The following is a 24540-nucleotide window of genomic DNA, read 5'->3' as shown; positions in this document are numbered from 1 at the left end:
ATTTAGTACAACAATTCAACTCGGTAAATGTCTACTAAACATTTGTACTAAAGTACAAAAATCAAAGTATTTGATAGATGATAGATATACAAAGAATAAAAACACTAATGTTCCTTTATGGAAAATAACAGATACATGTATTAAATATTTGTTTAAAATATTAAGTGTCCATATAAGGTGGAACATTATGCTAAGAAAAATTCAAGGAGAGAAAGGTCACTTCTAGTGTAGGGAGAAGGGAGTAAACGTCCTAGTGATGCAGCAAATGAGAAGAGGTTTCAAAGAAAAGAATTTCAACAGTAGAAGATGTGGAAAGAAACTTTTTTTCAAGTATGGAAGACAGAATGTAAGAAATATATAGTGGTGGCAGAAAAGGGCTGGATGTGATTAGGGAAATGAGTAGCATAATTTGCTTAAAACAGAGTGAAGAAAAGGGAGGCCTATGAAATAAAAATGGGATGACAGGTTGGAAAACTGCAAGAACTTACTGCTATGCTGAAGAAGCTCTATTTGATTAGGTAGACAAAGGAGTGAAGTTTTTTTTAGTGACAATGACCATACCTCTGTAGTGGAAAGATTAATTTGAATAAAGGGTAGAGAGGTGGAGGAAAGTAGGGAGAGACGAAAGACAAAAATACTATTTAGAATAGCCCAGGCAAAATAAATAAATAAGGGCTTTACATGAAGTGTCAGTAGTGGAAGAGGACAGAAGGGAATAAATCTAAAGGTTATCACAAAGGTAAAAATCTAAGAATTTGGCAATGTGAATTTATAGCTTAGTACAAAACCATCTCAATGTCATGTTACAAGTAGCAACTATTTTAAAAACATATAGACATAAATGCAAACAAATTACAACTGAGAATAAGAACAGCTTAGGTGATATGATTAGATTGTACTTGGGAGTCAGAGATCTGATTTCAAACTTTTCCTGAAACATTTAGTCATATCATTCTGAATAGGTCACTTGTTTCCTAATCTGTAAAACAGGGATGGTATTAACTCTCAACAGGGTTACAGTGAGAATCAAATGTGAAAGCATACAAAAATGCATTTTTAAAGTACTATGCAAATGCTAGTTATTACATAATAACAATTAAAGAACTAATTATTGTTCCTTGCTTTAATATGCCAGTAGAATTTTGGCTAGGCTATTCACAGTGATTAAAAAAACAACAAAGAAATATGACCATATAGACATGACAGAAAAAAATTATAAAAGCAAACTTAAGATATCTATTCTTTAAACTTCACTGATTCTTAAAAGTGTTTACTATGAATTCACATGTTTAATAAAAATCCACTGAACTGAATTGGTTATTCTAAATTCATCATATTTATAGAAATAATCTAAAAGAATTAGGTCTACATCTTAGAAGCCTCATATTGAATTAAAAGAAATAATTTCCCTCCCTTTCTGTGCATACACTGAATTTCTTGGCTGAAATGCTCCTCTTTTGAAAGCCCTTCTCATTGTCCATCTAACTTCTACCAATCTTTAAAAGCACATTTAAATTCTTTCCTCTACCACAAAAGTTTTTCCCTTATAACTCTAAAAATGGTTTCTTCTCCAGTATTACAATTATTTGAGTACTTGATGACATCAACAAAATTCTTTATCATATCCTGTCTTGTATTGTTTTCTAAATGTTTCATGTTTCTCATTTCCCCAACCACAATTTAAGTTCTTTGAGGGTAGTGATTATCATTCTACCCCATGACAAAATTTATTTTGAAAAATAGATACATAGAAAATTAATAATACTACTTCCCTTTCCTGAATTTTAACAAAAACATTCACAGTCCCATCTTAAGGAATGTTATATCAATGATATAAGTGTTAAGCTCTAATCACAATCTTTAAATTGTAAGCATATTATAAAGAGGAAAAAAATTAATCATTTTTATATCCATTAAAATCAATTTTTAAAGTTCTCATGCTTACCAGACTTAACACTACTATTCAGCATTGACAGAATGTTTTTCCATAGAAAAGGAACAAATATATAATAGAAAGTTTGAGACTGAGTAAACAACTAAATATAACCCCCTACAAAATGCTTCCAGAAACACACAAAATATTGTCAACTATATTCCTTAGCAAATAAATAGTACAAGTTCAGACACAATAAGTGTGAATAAGCAAAAGACATGTAATTACATCCTAGTGCAGAAAAAGATTCCATACTGGGCCTATGATTTAGTACTGTACTTAAGTCATTAGGGAGTTGCATGGGAATACCACAGAGGTTAAGTGATTTACCAATATACAGCTAGTCAGGTCAAAGGTTAAACTGAATCTAGCTCTTTTTCACTCCAAATCCAACACTCTATACAGTACCTATATTACTTCTACAGGCAAGGCAGTAGAAGTATAAAACTTCTGCAGTTTTGTGATCTATTGAAAGGCTAATTGACCCACTGTGGAGATGCCTGCATTAAATAACAACTCATGCCTTTATTTGAAATTTTGCCACAATAACACTAATACATTGCTGGTGGAGTTGTGAAAGAATCCAGCCATTCTGGAGAGCAATCTGGAATTATGCCCAAAAAGTTATCAAACTGTGCATACCCTTTGACCCAGCAGCGCTACTACTGGGATTATATCCCAAAGAAATACTAAAGAGCGGAAAGAGACATATATGTGCCAAAATGTTTGTGGCAGCTCTTTTTGTTGTAGCTAGAAACTGGAAGATGAATGGATGTCCATCAGTTGGAGAATGGTTGGGTAAATTGTGGTATATGAAAGTTATGGAATATTATTGCTCAGTAAGAAATGACCAGCAGGAGGAATACAGAGAGGGTTGGAGAGACTTAAATCAACTGATGCTGAGTGAAATGAGCAGAACCAGAAGATCACTGTATACTTCAACAACGATACTGTATGAGGACGTATTCTGATGGAAGTGGAAATCTTCAACATAAAGAAGATCCAACTCACTTCCAGTTGATCAATGATGGACAGAGGTAGATACACCCAGAGAAGAAACACTGGGAGGGGAATGTAAATTGTTAGCACTAATATCTGTCTGCCCAGGTTGCATGTACCTTCGGATTCTAATGTTTATTGTGCAACAAGAAAATGATATTCACACACATGTATTGTACTTAGACTATATTGTAACACATGTAAAATGTATGGTATTGCCTGTCGTCGGGGGGAGGGAATAAGGGACAATCTAACTTTTTTATTAACAAAATAAATTGACTAGTAGCAACAAGAGTCTAAAAGGCTCGTTCTGTTTCTAACTTCCCAGTTAAATCAATGAAGCTTGATTACAAAGATATATTGACAATCTTTCTAACACACTGGTTTCATAGTTCTTTGACAGTTAATAAATGTTTATTAGGCATCTACCCTAATTCCAATAATCTTCACCTCATGAAATACATGATCCTATGTAGTTAAGCCACCTGCTAAAGTCACTATATGCTGATCCCTATCATCTACATTATTTAAGCTACATTATAGTGTGGCTGTAGTTGGACCTTATCATCAACAATCAATCAATAAGTATTTATTAAATGCAAACTATGTGCTAGCCGTGGGGATGAAAATTCAACATAAGAAAACAATCCCTACTTGCAAGGAATTTGCAACAACCTCAAGGCCTCAAACTCAATCTTTTTCAACACAATCCCCCTAAGCTCCAACAATATCTTTTACCTTACTTCTGGAACTTGCTATATGCCAAAACCTGATATTCTTTCCTTGGACCTCCTGAGACATTTTCTTAACTAATCTCTAACATCCTGTATATCACTCACCCACCTGATTTTCCTCTCCTAGACAACTGAGAACTGTTGAAGAAAATCATAAAATTGGACCATTTGATTCCATTAAAAATTAGTGCTACATTATCTCATCTACCATTCACTGCTATATAGTAATCTTTTTATTCTATTAATATCCGATAAGATTATCCAAAATAATTTCAAAACCCCCATTCTCTTTAAATTCCCAATCCCTCATTCATCAGATTATACTTCTATTCATTAACACTCAATAGAAAATCCCTTAGCTACCCCATTCCCATACTTTATGCTTTCACCCAGCCTTTCCTTCAATTTCAGAAGAAAAGACAGACCTTAATTCCTCTTAATTTATTAGTTCTTAAATCTTTAATACTATTTCCACTTCCTTGCTCCCCAAACTTGCTCTAAGAATCCCCTGCAATTTCAATCTTATCTTCTTCATTGTTTTTTCTTTTTTAACCCCCCCACCCCCCCGGGTTAAGTGACTTGCCCAGGGTCACACAGCTAGGAAGAGTTAAGTGTCTGAGATCAGATTTGAACTCAGGTCCTCCTGAATTCAGGGCTGGTGCTCTGTTCACCTACCTGCCCCTTCTTCATTGTTTTTTTTTTTTTTTTTTAAATAACAAGCATATTTGAGTCTTATCTGCTTAATATGTATCATTTCTCCTTCACTTCAAAGGCAAAAAAACATACTCACAACTTCAATTTCTTCTCTACCTATTCCCTTAGCCCCTTTAACATGTGCCTTTTATCCCCACCATTCTACTGAAACTTATTATTAGTTATTAGTTACCAAATCCAATAGCCTATTTTTAGTCTTAAATTACTCAATTACTACTAGAAAGCTGTATCCCATTTTTAAAAAATATCCTTTACTTCCTTAGTTTCTGTGACAATACATTATTCTTCTTTTGTCTCCTTCACAGGCTCTTCTTTCCCCCCCAACACAGGTGTACAAAATGCCTCATCCTTGACTTTTTTCTTTCTGGACTCTCATCCTTGGTGATTTTCTCTGCTCTATTTACTTTTATGCTGGTAATTCCTAAATCTAAAACCCCAGAACATTTTCAGATAAAATACTATTTGTTACAACCATTCCATATTATACTTGTGAAGATGATTTTTTAAATCCAAGTGCAAGAGTACATATTATTTATAATTATATTCATCCCTTTGAATTTCTTTTCTTTTCTTTTTTCCCCTGAGGCAATTGGTCAAGTGACTTGCCCAGGTCACACAGCTAGTAAGTGTTAAGTGTCTGAGGCCACATTTGAACTCAGGTCCTCCTGACTTCAGGGGTGATGCTCTATCCACTGCACCAACTAGCTACCCTCAAATTTCATCTTTTTATAATTACACTAAAATTCTTTGTGATTACTGTTCTGCTCAACCTTTTCAGGATCTTTTGGGTTTCTTCTGACCTCTCCTAACTTTGTATCATCTGCAAATGTCATAAGCATGCCATTTGACTTTTATCCACTTAACAAAAATGTTAAACAGCATAGGATGAAGCATAGATCCCTATGACATTACATTAAATGCCCATTAAGATGATCACTGGCCATCAATAAATATCTTACTTGTTGAGCCTGGCAACTTAACTCATTTCAAACATACCTAAATATATTTATATCCAACTCACATTTCTTTATCTTGTTTCCAAAAACAGCATGACTATCAGATGCTTTACCCACATCAAGATAAAACTATAAATCCATCATCATTCTCCAGATCTATAAATCTAATCATCTTTTCATTAAAAAAAAAAAAAAAAAAAAGTAAATGGGCTATGTAGGGTTTACTGATCCTCTTTTCAAACATGTCTTTTATTGTATCTTGCTTTAACCTACAGAATTCTCTTATAACAAAGTAAATAAATCAATAGAATCACCAAATATAGTGAAAGTAAAAGAATTTCCTAGTGGTGTTTTTCTCTTATGTATATACATAAATATAATCATAAAGTAATATATCTCCCAAGTCTTGGCAATCAATATTGTCCAATGATGGTTCTTGTATCTGAAGTCATCTCAGTTAAGTGGCCAGGTAGCTTTTCAAGCAGTGAGTCTAAAAATTATAGCTTCCAGCCATTTTGATGATACGAATAGGTAATAAAGTATCTCAAAACAAACAAATAAACAAAACAAAACAAAACAAAAAAGCAAAAAACCAAAAATGAATCCTAGAGTCAAGAGAAAAAAATGAAGGTTGTTTCTTATCCATTAAGAGCTGACATGCCAAATCTTTCCTTTCCAGATAATTAAGCTGAAAAGGAATAATAATGCTAAAACTAAAGCTACAACAGAAAAATCAAAGTAGTTTGCTCCATGATTCAAAACCCCAGATTGTTATGTATAACATTCTTTCTGGGTCTCACAAAAACTCAAGGAAAGAAGATAATAATCTTCAAAATCCAACTCACTCCCTATTTTGTGAAAGAAATTTTTTTCCATTCCTAATTATACCTCTCTGACTCTAATGCACTTTCATTAAGTACCTGTAATAAAACTAAATAATGTCAACAAGAGACAAGAATAATATCAGAATTTAAACTCATAAATAATATTAAACCTTCCCAAGGAAATGTTTACTAGACCTATTAATTAGTCAGAGTAGCAAGTTTTGAATTTCATTTCTTTTGCCCATTTTTGATATAGATGTGAATGAACAATAAAAAGTTTAATAGACTGATATCAAGGAGAAAGAAAAATTAATTTGATTAATGTGCTTCAAAAATAACCAAGGAGAAACTGATAAAATACTTTTAAAATTTCAAACATTATGTCCATACTACTGCAAGATATACCACTCTAAACATTCTAATCAAATACAAAAATTTTACAATGCAATGGAAAGCACATTGAATTTGAACTCAAAGAACATGAGATCAAGTCCCAGCGTGGGCATTTATTACTCTATGAAATTGGAAGAGTCACTTAGCCTCTCTAAAACTCAGTTGTAAAATGAAGGGGTCAGATTAGGTAAAATCTTAAGTCCCTTCTAGCTCTACATCTATAATCCTATGTAATATACAAAAAAAAAAAAAAAAAAAAAAAAAAAAAAAAAAAAACAACCCACAACCAAGCTTCATTTATTCCAAGTATCATGAAAAATCCTTTTTGTAGTGAAGAAATGCTAGTTATCATGGTAAAAAGCACAAGACATGATCATATTATGTCAATTTATCCAAATCTTTCTTAACCCAATTTCCCCATTATTCTTCTTCCTCTCAAGTTACCCCTCTTTTTGTTTTTAAAAAGTCACTTTAGCACATACCACTTTTTCAATGACAGCAAAAGGAAGAAAAAAAAATCAAGTAATGAACAGAGATAAATGAAGAAAAGCTAAAAGTGTTTAAGTTTGAAAATAACTTTGGGGACAGTTTAAATATGTAGAAAGTTAATCTCTTTCAAACTAGGTTTTGAATCTATAAAAGTAGGACAAACTCTGTAGCCTTTCCTAAGGCAACACAGTAAACCACAAACACAGTTATAGCTACATAACAAGACTCATACACCAACATATATGTTATGCTGAATTAAAAAACCTCAACAAAACAAACACAGAAAAGAACCTAGACCAAATAAACCTAAAGCCACATCATTTACACTGTTAAACAATGACATTTGCATAAATATTTATAGATGCATAAACATTTATATAATATGGAAAGCATACAAATAAAATCATAATTATAACTGCTTCTATAAGATCAATGCAACAATTTATTAGCCAATGAAAAATTGGAATTAATTAACTAATTTGGCTGTCGGGGATCATTTCCTCAGATGTGACAACCATTATACAGATTTTAAAAGAATGTATTTTTCCCCTAATGTTAAGATGACTTGACATTACAGAGAATGGCACATGTTTTTCCCATTATGTAAGCACACAAATTTAAAAACAAAAACAAAAAACCAGAGCCTGCCACCATTCCCATTTAAGCACTCCACTGAACCATGCAGAACAGCTTTGTTTAAAAAAAAAAAAAAAAAAAGAGAGACCGACCAAAACAATGAATGGAAATTCAGGGTTAATAAAATTAATTTCAAACAAGCAAGCTAAGTGATTGACTTACAGGATCAGCTGGTGCAATGTTAGAATCAAATTGGGTCAGAGTTTGTGAGCTTGAAGAGCGTTCACTAAATGTCTCCCACTGCTGAACAGACAGAGGAGAGACAAGTCAGCATGATGAGAAAGATGGAGTAAAAGATCACTGGAGAAGATTTAGCAAAGTAATTCAGAAGTTGCACTGCAAGTTATGTAACATAGGTTTGACTTAGAATAAAACATCATAATGTTATTTATTTTTCATAAATATCTTACATGTTCTAATTACTTTTCTATCCTCCATGTGTATACCATTTTATTATGAGCAAAGGTATAGGATCTATTTTGAACTCTATGTAAATGTTGAAAAGATTTATAAATTTGAAGGTTAAAAAAGTACAACAAAATATTTGGAAAGTAAACTATTCAGTGGTGATCTATCTTGAAAGTGATTTTCAGGAGTTTAAAAAAATTTTGTTAAGATAAGTATCTAGAAAATTATCTAAAAATCTGTTCAAAATATTTCTGATACATAATCTAATGAAAATATGAATATTAAGTTACTAGATGAAAATATTATTCTAGTGACTTAGCAGTGCAACTCCTGAAAGATGATTCTATTATGTATGTGCATATATTTAACACAAATGTATAGATATTTAATTATATATAATTGAGACAAAATGCAAAGAATTCTTGAATACATATTTGAGTTTTTGTCAATTTGTAGCAAGTCAACCCCTGCAATCAGCACTACAGAACATGGCCATGCTAGATAACAAGACAGAACTGCCAATCAGGCATCCCCATTCATGCTAGAAAAATTAGAATGCGGCCACAATGAGAGCAAATCAAGCATCATAGTATGTATTACAAATAATATTTAATACAAAAAAAAATTACTCTTCTAAAAGAGGTACATCAAAATATATATATATATACCTCTAAATAAATCAATGGAAGGATGGGTCAACTTTAAATATATATATGGCAGGTAAAATTTCAAAATGAAAGAGGCTATTTTGTAGAGGAGTTTAGTGAAAATATAAATAAGAATCTTTATATGGGAAGTTACACTAACACTATCAACATAAAATTGAGTTTTTATTGCAATTTCTATTATAGTTAACTATGAAAATCCAATACTTTTTTGGAGGGAAAAGGTAAAACTAATCTTTGAAATGGGAGCAGAAGGGGAAACCAACATAAATGCAGTATATACACACCAATGTCAACATACAAATACATCTACCCCATCATCCCAAATCTCCATTTGTACTTTAGAATGGAATTTTTGTGCCTCTAACATGTCCCTACCACTTCAGAAGTTTCCAATTTGACTAATATGAACAAATAAAAAGTTATAAGAAATATATTTCCAGTCTATGGTTCTATATTCTAGATTAATTTGATGGAAATTACCTGGAAGGAAAAAGGGAAATTCAGCATTACCCTTTCCTAAAGAACCATTTTTATCTGATATAAAAGTAGAATTTTTACTAGAAAATCTTTGAACTTTTGCTTTTTAAATATTATTAATAATATTTACTAGGAATAATAAACTAGTCACTTGTAAGAATCCTAACAGTCACTGATGCTGTATCATAAAAGAAATGAGCTTTTTAAACTACATTTGATTTAGAAAATTTTTATTCAAAGGTCACATGAATAGCTTAAATTTTAGACTGTATGTTCCTTGAGGGCAGGGATTTTTCATTTTTGTCTTTGTATCCCTTGCAACTCAGCACAAAACTATGGCTTATGTTTTATGTATCCCTTTATGTTTTTTGTAAATAATTTTGAAATTTATACACTATAGTTTATCAATAAAGTACCTTAATATTAAAGTTGATTACACTAGTATAATTCTTTCTTAAATCACCCAAAAGGAATATAACTTGGTCACATAAGAGAGTACAACAAACACTAGTCTTAGAAGACATAAATTTGAGTTCTGGCTTCGCTTTTTTTTTTTTTTTTTTTTTTTTTTTTTTTTTTTTAATGGTTAAATTACTTAAATACCTCCATCTCGGTTTTCACATCTAAAATTGGGGAAATGGTGAATAAGACTCAGTTTTAGAGGTTATTTCTTGGGACAAAACAAAAAGATATATATAACTACCTTTATAACTCTAAATATGAATTGCTATTATTATAATGACAAATAGGTATAAAAACTATAAAGACCTAATAACAGATTTTTAATGAATACTGTATCTAGTCTTAATAAAGGATATTAAAGACCACAGCTTTTGAAATATAGAATCTCAGAGACCATCTAGTCAGTCCAACTTCCTTCTTTTAAGAGATAAGAAAACTGAGGTCAATTTAAGTGACCTATTCATGATCACAAAGTTAAAAACATAAGAGATGAAACTGAATCCAGTCAGTGCTTTTTCCATACTACCATCGGCAACTAGTCTTAATAATGAAGCAATATAAATGTGGTACAGAAGACAGAACGTTAAGTCTGGAGTCAAAAGACTTAGGTTCAGACTGTGATTCAGATGCGCATTAATAGTATGATCATGGATGAATCAATCTCTCATGGCTTTATTTTCCTCAATGGTACTTAAGCTCCCAGATCTATTTTGAGTAAGCCACTTTACGAATCTTCAGTGGCATATATTCTTTTTAAAAAATTCAATGTGAAATATACTGATTTTTCCCCCCCATAGAAAAAAAGGTGGGGAAAAAATTTAATGTTCTCTTTTGGCCACTAAAAAAAAAAAAATCACTTATGGTTCTCAACCATATTTCAAATATATGAATTTAATGCCATGAAAACTAATAGTGTGGCATTACCATCCTTCATTCAGTATCATAGCATGAAGGTACATCATGGTTGCTACCATTTACTTACAAAGAAAAAATTAAAAATCTGAAGTGCTACTTTTTTTCTTTCTACATCGCCAAAATTACCCAAGAGTATCTCTGAAGCAAGCATTTATGCTTTCTCTATTCTCAGAAAAGGGAACCAATTTACTGGTGCCTTTCAAATGAAAATTAACATGAAAACTATAGTCTATACCACAACATTAAGCTACATTTGCTTGTCTTGGAATGCTAAATATGATTAGAATTAAAAAGAATCCTAAAATGACATTTAAAAAGTTAGGTTATTAAGGAAAAATTATAATAGGCTAAATTATTAGAAAATGGTACATTTATAATAGAGTCCTTTGCTTTGAATGCTTAACTGAGCTTTAACATTTTTTTTTCCTATGTACATATTCTATACTAAATCCAATTCTTACAATAAATTCATTAATTTTTCCGATGGCTAACTGCCATCACAAAGAAAAACAGTCCCTCTTCTTAAATATGCACTTCACATGGGTAAATTTTAAGATTCCAAATGGTTCAGCTAATGTGAATTTTTGAAATAATATGAACTTAGAAAATTTACTTTATAAATTTTAAACAATATCAAAATCTTGTGCTGTATTAAACCATATTATTCTTCTAATATATAGTTTAAAAGACTAGAGTGACACTAAAAAAACAAACAAAGCTTAAATTGGCTTTTTATATCTGACAGCTTTTATTACTTTAAATATTTTTAAAGTCATTTCATTTGTATATCTCTAGTTCATAATTAAAAAACAGGCCTGATACACACTTCAGTACATTGGAAGCCAAACTTTAAATATTAAAAACCACAAAAGTGATTTTAGAAAATCTCTGTATCGTTATTACTGAAAATGTAGATCGGATCTGGAAAGTTATATGACTTTTCTGGTACTGGGTCTGGTCCAAAGGGGAAATTAATTACAAGAGGGATAACAAAATTTTGGCCTCAAAAGCTTTATCTGTAAAATGTGGGCCTACTCTACAAAGCTGCAACAAAGCTCAAGGGAGATCACATGTGAAAAGCACTTTGTAAACTTTATAAAGTGTTACAAATAATGACAGTCATGATATCAATTTAAAGTATAGGGAAGCACAGTGGTCTAGAAGGATAGTAGCTTATCCTATGGATAAAAGGCTGTAGCCTTGGAGAAAAACAACTTAGGTTCAAGTCCTGTCTCTGACACACACAACTGTATGATAGGCAAGCCAATTATTTATCAGTGTCTTAAGCAAATTAGTCAATAAATTACATATAAATTTCCAGTCTTCATTGGAGGAAATTTTCACTTTCAAAATCACAACTTGGGACAACCCTCTCATATTATTCTCCCTCCTCCCAACCCCATCCGTCAATCTTTACAGTATGATTCAGTAAGAATCAAAACTTCACTGCTTCAAAAAGAAAATTTTCTAAATTTTACACGCACAAGACAATTGTTGTTGTTACATATTAAACTAATAGAATGCTTTCATTGAGTAGATTATTGATATGACCTCTAAATTTTCTTTTGATTTTAAGATTCTATGATGTCAAAAATCACTTAAAAAGTTTAATACTTCTAAGAAGAAAGGTATCTAAGAACTCAACACTTGAAGTATTCACTTTTTCTTTTTATATTTTTGCTTAATTTTAGAAAATTTCTACAAATGAATAAATAAGGAAATATTCCTACATCAAAGAAAAGGGAAGCTTTGCTAACCTCACTGCTCTGATTCAGTTCTGGCCAGGTCTGGTTTAATGATGGCATTGATGGTGACTTGCTTGGAGGTGCTTCTGCAGGAGACCCTGAGTAACCTACCTCACCTGACTGATCTCCGACATCTGAAATTTAAACAAAACAAAAATACAAATCAGATAACATATTCTGGAAAGACTGATTTTTAAAAATGCCCACCAATGATTTTACATAATGATGTTATATGATTTGTATCTCATATTTCTTGGATAGATATTTTGAATTTTTTAAATTACTAGATAATATTGGCACCTGGTATTTAATTTTTTGACTTCACCTTAAATAATAAAATCATGTTATATATACATACACAAAATTACATATAATCTATGATATCAATGTTAAGGAATTTCAAGGAGAAAAACTCCTAAATTAATAGCAATTTGTCCCATTTTCAAGAAAATAAATTCTTTAGTGATAAATGAAAACAGGACAGTATATTAATTATAATGTAATGCTATTTATCCATTAAAGGCAAGTGCCTCAAATTGTTTTTCCTGGCAGTGGTGATGAATTTCAAAACACTGACTCGCTCATGTTAATTTTTACTGTTGTTATCAACAGTGTAATTAAATCAAGACAGCCAATGATATAAAGGCTTGACTCTGTAACCATGGAATGGAAAAAAGTTAGCTATTATAATTGGGAATTCAATTTATTATGTGGTTCTTAACCAACTACGCTGGTAAGCCAGAGATCCACAAAGCTGTTTTGTATCGTTTTTCTCAAGCATTTTATGAGGTATTGGCCTTCTTTAACCATAATAATAAATATCCTTACTGCTATGAATAATGCTTAGTTTAAAATAATCACTAATTTTTATCACAATCCAATAATGCAGAGTAGTCCCTTAAAAAATGTGTTTATACTCAGGTTAAACTTTTCAAAATATTACTTATAATTCCCTTTGACCAACATAAATAATATACTCTTATGTTTTATATATCCTTGAATGCATTCAACAGTTTAAAAGAATATGCAATTGCTAAATTAATAAAACATTCATGAATATTAGTCAGAATTTGGGTCATGAATCTGGAAATTTAAGCTTTATTCCCAGATCTATCACTACTGCCATGTGATCTTGGGCAAGTCATGTAAACCACAGTACCTCAGTTTCTCCATCAAAAGAACATTTATCAAAATTTATACTGTATTATAAATAGTTTAAATCTGCTGCATAATACAAAGCAGCATGGGACACATTTTTTTTACTTTCCAAAGCAAATGCAAGTAGATTCTTCAAGTAATAATTATTTTGGATGATTTTCTCTAAATTCCTTCATTTGTTGGATCTTTCAACAACAAAATTCGTTGTGTTTTAATTATCTGATGAGAGCATACTCTTTCTTGGTGTTATATCATAGATATAGTGATTCAAAGTATCATAAGGCTCTGCCTCACCACCTCAATTTTCTGTCGTTGCATCAAAGGACTTCAAGTTCTAATTTTTCAATCCATCACTGATTTTTCTTTTTATCTCTCAAAAATTAGGACCATATTTTTTTCCTTTTCAGTCCTTTTAGTACTCATTAAAGACTTGCCTTAGTGTTCCTACTGTCAGGGGCAATAAAGAAAACAAAACAGAGGTAGGTCTTAGGCATTTATTCTGTAAAAAATCTTGACTATAATACTTGTATGATATTTTGAAAAATTAATTTAATGTGATAAAATAACAGCATTAGTTTACTTTTGGGATATTCTGGGGTTGGAAATTAAAAGAAAATAAAGTTTTTTTCTTCAATGAATAAAATTATGAATGGAGAGGAAGGCAAGCAAAGAGGGTAGCAGTACCTTGAGACATTACTGAAATAACTCTAGTAGGAACTTGACAATTGAAGATGGTTTTGAGAACTTAAAAGCAGGGTGACATTTCAGGGAAGGAAAATGAATAGTATAAGAACGACACTTTAAAAAATAGTACATTTTAAAGGGACTAATTTAAAGCAAAACTATATTACAGAAATCTAACCTGTATAGGTTATTCCAGCTCCATCTAGATTCAAAAATATGCAGAACTATTATAGAATTAGGTTAAAGAATTATCTACTATAAGGCAGACTCAAAGCCTTGACTCAATCTAGAAGAGTACAGACTTAATCTTCTTACTATTATTCTTTAATTTTGAGATATTAGGCTACTCTAGGCAATCTACTCAATCTACAGAGTTACTCTGTACTATAGCAGCATCTGGGACCTAATTCTTATACCCTGGAGGGTACCATAATATGGACCTAGTCTCTATACTCACTTAAGTGCTTATACCTCTTAAATGTGCAATGCAATTATTTTTTCCCATCCCCCAGACCATCTAAATAATTTTCCTAGCAGAAATCAACTATATACCTCTACAAAAGCCATATAATTTTTTAGCTTTGTCCTACTTCTTGCATAAAACTATGATGGTAAGAAAAAAAGCAGTAAAGTACATTTGGAAAGAAAGCTCATTCCTACTATAAGATGGCAGTCACTCATTTGAGAAGGAACATCAAGCTCCACAATAATGTACACCCTTCATCAACTTAATTTCATATATATGCTCCAGCAAATTACAGCTTCATATCCACATATAAATGTTAGTCCTTAAGACTTTATCCTTGTGGAGGCAGGGGTGTAAATTTACTCTTACCTGATGCAGTGTTCCAACCTAGCCTCCTGCTGGAACACTGTGTCAACCCTGCCTCCCTCCTGCTGGTTCTGTTCTGCCCCTGACATCATCACAGAGCATCAGGGCTGAAAAAGAAGAGTATGATCCTAAATTATTTTTAAAGCCAACCCCAAGAGTGCTTTTACTCAAAAGGCACTTTCCATGTATAAGAGTGCACTGGAAGAGATAACACAGTATAACTACACTGGCATGCTATTTACCTACTTTGCAGATGTAATGATTGCATTAAGTGAGACGAGACCACTCAGATTAGGGAATCAAAAGGCAGAAATTTCTGTCACTAGTTTCTATCTTTCCAAATAGAAAAAATATACCATGTCTGCCTCTCATCCCTCTTTCTACTAGGCTAAATTAGCTATCCCTTTTCCTAAAGCTATTTAATCCCATTTGACTGATGATCAGTCAAATTATTCACTTGACAATGCACATTGTTTGAATTTAGCTTTCCGATATTAGTTAATAATTTAAATTTAACTACAAAATATAGTACACTCTTTTAATCCACTAAACCTACTTGCTTTAAAAAAAAAAAGCGTAATTTGCCATTCCTTAAATTATTTCTTTTTCTTTTATTAGGTTACTAAGTTTAAAATGAACCCTAAGTACATCATGGTACTTCTATTTTCTATTTACTGGAACTATTACTTTTAGAAGGAAAAAAAAAAATTCAACATAAAAATCTAACTAGCTCTGCTTGTAAGTCTAAGAAAATAATTTTTTATTTGTAATTTCTTCCCCCCACCCCTATCTAAAGTTAATAGGAACATTAAATGAATATTGAAGCTTTTAAGTTTCCTTTTTTGAATTAGTTAATAGGAAACTAAATAGTCAAAATTAAAGTCCAACTGTTTTATTCATATCAAAAGCCTGGAAGCATTTTGTACTTCTGTTCCTCTTAGAAGGTCTGAATTTTTTATTTTTAATTGTCCTACATTTTGTTTTCTGTTTGTGGTCAACAAATCCTTATAAAAGCAAATATAAGCTCTATTAGTTTTCTATATCTGAAGAAAGCCTACTCTGTTGGTCTACAAAGATAAAACTCAAATCATCTGGTGGCATTTGACAAATTGAACAGCATTGCCTAATAGCAAAACGGCCAATCTGTAAACTGCTAAATCACAAACTCAAAAAGTATGATGGCAGCAGAAATACAAATAAAACTGCTAACTTGCGAAATGGTGGTCTATCACAGCCAATTTTTGGGTGCTCACGAAATCAGATTAAATATGAAAAGAATTAAGTGATGAGTGATGATTTTCATGTGATTATAACATTTAAATGGATGAGAAATTTCTTTTTTAAAATTCATTACACTTGGTATTTCTCAAATAAAATACTTCATATGTAGAACTGAATATATTTGATTTCCTCAATTATATTATAAACTCCTTGAAGAAAAATAGTGTACTTTTTGCTCATCTTTATTATTTTCTATAACATCTAGCACAATGAATTACACATAAAATGATTATTTCTTGAATGGAATTTAATAATGGATTCTAATGTTATAATAATGTTATATATGATATATTTTCTTATTCAAAGTATATATAATCATTTCCATGGACCTATGCTAGCAAGATAAAAAGTAAATTCTCTTCTGCTAAAGGCACTTTGTTTTTAATAATACTCAAAAATGTCTTTGTAAGGCCAGAATAAAAACTGCAAATATAAGAGTTCAAAGAAATTAGGAACACCTGAATCTACACTATAAAAATATTATTGCATTAAAGAGGAATCCAAGTACCAATCTATTACACAGGGAAAAAAAAAAAATAAGTCACTCAGTATGTGTCCTTAAATCTCCAATTCCTGAATATATCTAACAAATCTATAATTGAAGAAAGCCAAATGTGCTAATATAATTTATCAGTCAAAGAAATCCTAAGAGTCAGTATACACATCAAGGCTAAAAAAGAACAGATAAGAATTAATTTAAAAACTAAATAAAATCTAGAAGCCAAGTATTTGGATGCTACCAAGAAATGACAGCACACTAGAAATCTTCACAAAATTGCCCCATCATGCTATTAGCTTTCAAAGAGCTGGTATTATGTGACATATCCATCATGCTCTAAATTGTCATCCCTTTATAATTTGCAATTTTGCCACCCTGACCTTATACTTCAAGCGATATATTAAATCGGATTTAATTTATAAAACCTTTAGGTTTAAATTAACTGGTGCTTATAACTAATTTATAGATGATGTAATGATATAATTACATATAATCTATAAATATAGTACGATATAATCTATAAATCATACTAACAACCAATATTCCTTAACATGTCTTTAGTAGAACAAGAATCACCAGGGCTTTTTACAAGTGAGTGAAATATGTATACAAAGAAACACACGTGTACACACACAGACACACACAGAAACACAATAAAGAAATTTTATAAATAGCTAAAGTTATATTATATTACATATATATAATATGTAATATTATATGTTATATATATATCATATTATTATTATTATGGGGAGGTAACCCTAAGTCCTTGAACACTATGCTAACTAAGCAAAGATGGTCCATTAAGCTAAAAAAAGTTTAAAATATGGGCTAGACTGTATTTGACATCCAAGAACCAGCCTTAATTCAGAGCATTTTGTTATCATGTACTAGCCAATAAATGATGAAATATTTTTGTTCATAACCAACTTCTGAAAACCTTTTGTTAAAATATGGAAGGGTTTTGAGCTGTTAATCAAGGAAATATTCAAGCTAATGAAATTATGTACTACCTTAAATATTCTTATATATGCAGTGGGGATTTCAGAAATACCAAAACCAAGAATTATTAGAAAAATGGTCTCAGACTGATATAACAGATGGAGAAACAGAGAGGGGATGTTTAAAACTTGCCCAAGGTCACATGAGTAATTTGTAAAGCTAGAAGAAATTTAATATCTTTGACTCTAGGGATTCTGCTCTTATCAACAAAGAAATTTCATGCCTTTTCCTACTCATAAAATAGGCAGCAGTAAAGCCAATCAATTTTAATTTCTGTGATACTGGAGGAACCCTTCCTCTGTGTGTACATCTTGCTGAGAACTTATTTTAGGTTTTAATTTTATTTTGAAGAATACCTCATCATTCATAGGGGAACATAAACACCATACTTATAGATAATACTTAAAGATATGAATCTAAAGAAATCTTATCTATAAGTTCATTTATTCTTTATGAAGAAAGCTATTGGAAATATATGTTACTAAAGTTTTCACTGCACAAAAATTAAACTATATCTTTCTCCCTTTTTGGCTTACCTTTGAAACAAACACCAAACTCATCACTTAACCAAACTCTTAAATTCAGATTTATTTGAATAAACAGAAAAGATTAACTTAGCCACTTAAAGAAAAAGCTGTTCATGGCATTTTACATTGAAAAAAATTTCTTCAAATCATTAAGCTTGAATTGATTATAAAGTTTTAAAAGTTTATCAAAAGGTAAACAACAGTTTTCTTGACCTATCTATCTTACCTGCTGAATCTTCCAAATCAATCAGTTTGGGCATTAAGCTTTCAGGTAGTTTTTCAGGTAAGTCATAACCATTCTTCCTAGCAACTACCAGATGAAAAGCAGCACAAAATTCATCCAGTGTCAAAGCGCCATCTTTATCAAAGTCTGAGAGTTCCCTAAAAGATAAACTTTACTATAAATGATGATCAAATTCTTTCCCATTTATTTTACTTCTCAATAAGGAAACACTTTGCTAGCAAAAAATTAATTAAAATAAAAACAAAACAAAAAACTCAGCAATTAATGCTCTAAAAATAAACATATCCTGTTTCAACCTGTTTATATTTTGAAATTCAATACCAGACTTATGCTATGATCCATTTATATGTATTGGTTTACTGCTACAATTTTACAGTAATATTCTACAATAAATTTCTCAAGAAAAACAGTTAATATACAAGAAAATCTTTTTTGTCATCTAATCTGATATACTCTAATTTTTATCTAAGTTTTCTTTTTTTCTAAAAAGAATTTGTTCTGAACAAGTCATATAATGATTTTGTTTCAAACCACATAGCAGTTTATGTCTGTGATGAAAGGTGAGTATTGTGTTTAAGCCCATTCTTAGTATGAGGCTTATCACAAACTTGTTCAGAGACAAAAGTGATCAACTCAACCATGCATGAGCAAACTGGCTTTAATTCCATGCATTTCAATAGCACTATGTTGGCAATATGAAATAATTGGTACAGCTTTATGAATTTTAAAGTTTTACAAAGTATGAATAGATGTTTTTGCACTATCTTTTATGGTTTTTATTTTAGAGAGAAAAATGTCAATGGCTGTGATAAGTTAATATTGTGTGGTCACTGGATTTTTTTAGACAGTCTACTATGATACTATTTATTTTCTGAAAGACTACCAATTGGAAATTCTTCTGAAACAAAATATATGGCCCAACTATGACATACCACACACTTACCAAATATGAGAAAGTTCAAGAATAGGTAGTTTTGATTTTGTAAAAAACTCTTTAGCTGCAGATCCTGAAATATTAAAACAGTGATGTTTAATGTTGGTTGTAAATTTACAGATCTAAGGATAAAAGTCTGAGGTATAAGACATTTGATTATTTGGAAAGTGCCCTTTATAGTAAAATGTATTGGGGTTTTTTGGAGTTTGTTTTTTGGATTTTTTTTTTGGCCCCAGTGAATATAAACCCTTTGTAGATAAACCATGCCAAGTTAAGAATTATAAATTGTTCATATATTGTCCAAATTTGACAACTGCAAAGCCTTTGAACCAGTGCCTAAAGTTATGAAACTGAGACTAGGGCCTGCCATGTCTATAATAATTTCTGTTTTTTAGCAACTCACCTGGAATAAATCCGTTTAGATCAGGTTGAATGGTTTTAAACTGATTTACATAATACTGTCTTTGTTCATCTGTTATTTTCCAGGGATCATCATAACTACTGGATTGCCTACGAATTTCATTGGCAGTTGTAGCTGATGCTACAGTTCGTACTGTTGTCTGGTCCTGTAATGAAACATTTTTTCCTCAGTATGTTATCTATCTATATGACCATATGGACCATCGTTTCTAGACTATTTGTCCTTGGCAGTAAAATAAATTTTGTAGAATTTTTTAACATCAAAAGCTTTAAACTCATCTGCAAACCACATATTTAAGACAATTAGGTTATCAGGAGTTTATTTGCACAATGATATAAATGGATAGAAATGATGATAATTATGTATGCAACTCAAAGTTATGAGAAATATGCTAAGAAAGCCAAGCAAAGATACTCCTAAATGTGGGAACCTTTTAAAAATTCTCTTTAAATGTTAGAAAATTTTTATTTTAAATGAAGTCAAAACCTTTAGTGAACATTCCAGTAGAACTAGACTGTTGCAGAAAAGGGTACAGAACAGATTAGTGTTCTCTGCAAAATAGTGAGCTTCTACTTATGAAGTCTGCAATAGCAAAGAATGAAAAAAAATGATTGCAGCAATAATTGAAATGAAGCAAATAAAATGCAATACCAATAAAATGTCACACCTGGACAGAAGCAGGATGCATGGCTAAAAGAGTACTGGTTGGTGGAGTATCTGCAAAACTGACCCAGTTTTCTTGAGGTGGAGGTGGAGAATGACCAGACCACATTGCATCACCAGTTGAAGAACCTGAAAGAAGAGAAATAAATCTATAACAAATAAAAATATGCAATCATAAGAGCTTCCTTTAAAAGTGAATGAAAAAAATTAGCCTCTTAAATAGAATTGTTATGTTCATTTTAAAAACTTATCCTATTTCTTAAATAGTTTGTTTTTTCACACAACATTTATCATTCTAATATACAGAATAAATATCCTGGAAAGTAAATACTAGTCTCCTTCATGTCTTAATAATCTAACAAAAACACAAAAAAATATATTAAAAAAATTTATATTTCAGTATAAAAGAAAATGCAATAGGGATTCATCTATTTTCAACTGCTATATAAAAGCATTTAACTTAGGTAATCCATAATTCTAAATTGTCTTAAATAACTGATTTTCCAACTCCCTTAAACACTAGTAAACATTATTTCAAAATTATTTTATACGCTAAGAGTACATAAATCACAATCTTAATAACATGTACCTGTTTGTGCCTCACTAAATGGTGACCAAAAGGGCCCAGGTCCAGCAAGAGGACGTTCATTATTTCCTCCACTGGGGTGACGGTTATGCTTCCTCCATGTGTGTGGAGAAGTTGGAGGGGACTGCTGGGGTGAAACTACTGGAGATGTGGATTCCTAAAGAAAGAGGAAAAGAACTTGTAACAAAATATTATAAAAAAATGAACATTTCAATTCTGTCTCTTCTTTAGTTATCTTTATATCTTTATTTTCTTTTGTCTTATTGTCATAATTAACGTTTCTAAAATTACATCAAATAAAAACAGTGGGCTTCCTTAATATAACCCTGTATAGACTGGTAGAACTTATAGTATATTTTCACTGTATGTTGATGTTTACTTTTGATTTTGGATATTTTATGATATTTTTCAAAGTACCATTTTATGCCTTTATTTATAGGAGTTTTAGCATCAATTATACTAACATTTTTTTGCATGCTACAAAATAAGTTTAAAAACCCCAACACCATTTCTATATAAAACAACAAAATTCAAAAGCCAACAAGAGAGAAATCCCTTTCAAAGTAACTATAAGAAAAAATATTTGGGAATCAATCTACCAAAAATCATTAAACATTTATATAGATTCAGCTGCAAAATGCTACTTAAAGAATGTCATAAATAACTGGAAAAATGTTTATGGCTGGGCCATGCCAATATAATAAAAATATTTGTAAAATAATAATAATTGTGTTAATTTACAAAGGAATGCTAGACACATCATAAACAAAATTCATTTTTGAGGAACAAAGAATCCAGCATGTCAAAGGAAATGAAAGGAAAAGGTAGAAATGTAGAAAGAATAGAATTTCCTGACCTTACACTATATAATAAAGCAGCAAGTGTATAGGTAAAAATAGAAAAGGGTTACCAGTGGAAGTAACTTGACAAGAGAACCAGAAACAATGGAATTCAGTAGTGCAGTTTGACAAGTCTGAAAACATAAAATTCCATAGGAAAGACTATCCTACTTCCTGAGAACTATTGAGGAAACTAGAAAGAAATTTAATTGAAATTATCTTCTATCATATTTCACAATAAACTCACAATGGATGTTACTTGAATATTTAAGATTATAACAAAATGTTAGAAACAGATTATATACTTTTCACTTCTATGAGTAGATGAATTTCTTAAACCAGACAAGGGATAGAACAATTATAAAAGATAAAATAGCTGTTTTTGATTATGTGAAATTGAAAAGCTATGGCACAAACAAAACTGAAGTATTTAGCATAAGAAGGGGGAAAAAGCCTCTGTATTAAATGTTTTTAATAAATGGTTGTTATCCAAAATACAGACGATGAACAGAAATATGTATAGCTGAAAGCCATTCCCTAACACTTAAGTCATTAAAAGATATATACACACTGCTCAAAAGAATTGTAAGCTATTAACAATTATGCGAAAGAATGCTCCAATCACCAAATAATAAGATAACTATTCATCAAAACATCCATAAGGTTTCACATACATCCTGCAAATTGTTAAAGATTATAAAAGATGGGAATATCACTATTAGAGGGGGACACAGAAAAATAAGCACACTAGTGCATTCTGATGGAAATATGAAATATGGAAAAATTTTGAAAGTGATTTGGAATTATGATTACAAAGTGGTAAAATGTCCATCCTTTGATCCAAAGTTTGCAAAGAATGACAAGCAAGTAGTATTTACAAAATTACTGATAGCAAAAAGTACACCAGCAAATTTATAGCAGCATTTTTTTTTGTGTGTGATAGCAAAGAACTAGAAACAAAGTAGACTGCCATCAATTGGAGAATGACTAAATAAAATGTGGCACAAGAATGTAATAGAATATTACTGACTATAAGAAATAAACATGGTGAATACATGAACTAAGCAAAATAAAAGCAAGAAGGAAGCAGAGCCACGAAGACCTATGTATGTATATATAAATATTAAGTATATGTGCCTTTTCACATATATGTATACACATATGTAAATAAAACAATTATATATCTATTACAATAATATAACTGAACAATTTATCTTACACACAAAAGAGCTATCTTTTGTTGATTTAGGTGTTAAGGAATGGCTTTCAGCTGTACATATTTCTGTTAGATGTCTATGCATTTTGGACAACAAAACAATTATTAAAGATATTTGATACCAAGATTTTTTTCCCCTTCTTATTCTCATTTGTAGAAGTAGAGATCAAATCACCTATCTTCAATTTATTAATCATATAAACTGGTAATTTTTTTCTGTTCTTTTTCTTATTTATATTATTTGTCAAAATTGATAGTGAACGAGATAAGATGAGATGAGATCTTTTAAGACAGTTATGAAAATCGAGTAAGGCTTCATCTACTTCAGAGTTTGAGTAGGCCTGAAGGACTTTGAGCATTGACCCAAGGCATACCTAAGTCCCCTTCCTGCTATCCTCCCATGACATTATTTTCTATTTCAATCAAATATGGGCAACTATGTACTTATTGGTCAAGTTCAATTTCTTGGGTAGTTCCCAATGAGGATAAGGGTCAGTGGTAAAAGGGGGTATTTGCGTTAGGGATTGAAGTGTTAACCCTGCCCACAGGAGATGCTTGCTCCCTTCTTTCCTCTGCTTGATGGGTGGGATACCCTTCTCAGGAGAACTATAATAAACTTTGCTTTGTTTCTAGAGATCTCTCCAGCTTTTTTTATTAAATGGTAACCCCCCCTCGCAATAGCTTTCCAGGAAGAGAAGAAATCTAAGCAATGTAAAAATAAAAAATATCAAGATATAACTTGAAAAAATAACATTTTAATTACTATAGAATCTGCTACCTCCATTTCTTTGCCATCCATTCTCTTTAGTCACCTAAAATTTAGTTTTCAGTTTATTAAACCTGGTAAAGTTGCCAATACTATTATTTAATGAATTATCTTTTCTTATTTTACAATTACCTTGACTTCTGATATATTTAAAAACTAATTTTAAAAAATATTATCCAATATCTACAAGGGAGAAAAATTTCTGTAATCATCTCACTGAATTATTTTATCAAAAGAATAAACATTCATATGATTTACATTTCCACTTCACATGCAGAAGCAAGTGTTTTTAGTGTTATATAAATAAACCTTGAACTAAGTTAATAAGTTAGAAATAGCCTAACTTTGCTTTACTAGAAGATGTCAAATTAATTTCAGACCACTTTGGAAGGAGCTATAGCTATCTGCTTTAATAACTCAAAATATCCATAATTTCCTAACATGAAAACAATGACTTAAGTCACACAATTAATTGCTAGATATTTTTTCAAATAACTTTCTTTCTGGTAACGTACCAGAGATCTAGAGATGGACC

General features: G+C 31.0%; 1 protein-coding gene across 6 annotated transcripts in view; it reads right to left on the bottom strand.

Moving 5' to 3' along the window:
- REPS1 (RALBP1 associated Eps domain containing 1) overlaps positions 1 to 24540 on the bottom strand; it is an 87400-nt gene that overhangs the window by 27110 nt on the left and 35750 nt on the right. For 3 of the 6 annotated variants that reach the window (XM_074309710.1, XM_074309711.1, XM_074309714.1), the window contains exons 4-10: positions 21188 to 21341; positions 20603 to 20727; positions 19918 to 20080; positions 19524 to 19587; positions 18563 to 18717; positions 12366 to 12487; positions 7841 to 7921 (exon numbers count right to left, since the gene is read on the bottom strand). In XM_074309710.1, coding sequence (XP_074165811.1) covers positions 7841 to 7921; positions 12366 to 12487; positions 18563 to 18717; positions 19524 to 19587; positions 19918 to 20080; positions 20603 to 20727; positions 21188 to 21341 — 864 coding nt within the window. The remainder of the gene's footprint in view (positions 1 to 7840; positions 7922 to 12365; positions 12488 to 18562; positions 18718 to 19523; positions 19588 to 19917; positions 20081 to 20602; positions 20728 to 21187; positions 21342 to 24540) is intronic. The other 3 variants (XM_074309712.1, XM_074309713.1, XM_074309708.1) reach the window with 2 other exon arrangements.

Source organism: Sminthopsis crassicaudata, chromosome 4 (genome assembly GCF_048593235.1).
Source record: "Sminthopsis crassicaudata isolate SCR6 chromosome 4, ASM4859323v1, whole genome shotgun sequence".
NCBI classification, from domain to species: domain Eukaryota; kingdom Metazoa; phylum Chordata; class Mammalia; order Dasyuromorphia; family Dasyuridae; genus Sminthopsis; species Sminthopsis crassicaudata.
The sequence above is the reverse complement of the archived record's forward strand: the minus strand, read 5'-3'. Positions and strand labels throughout refer to the sequence as shown.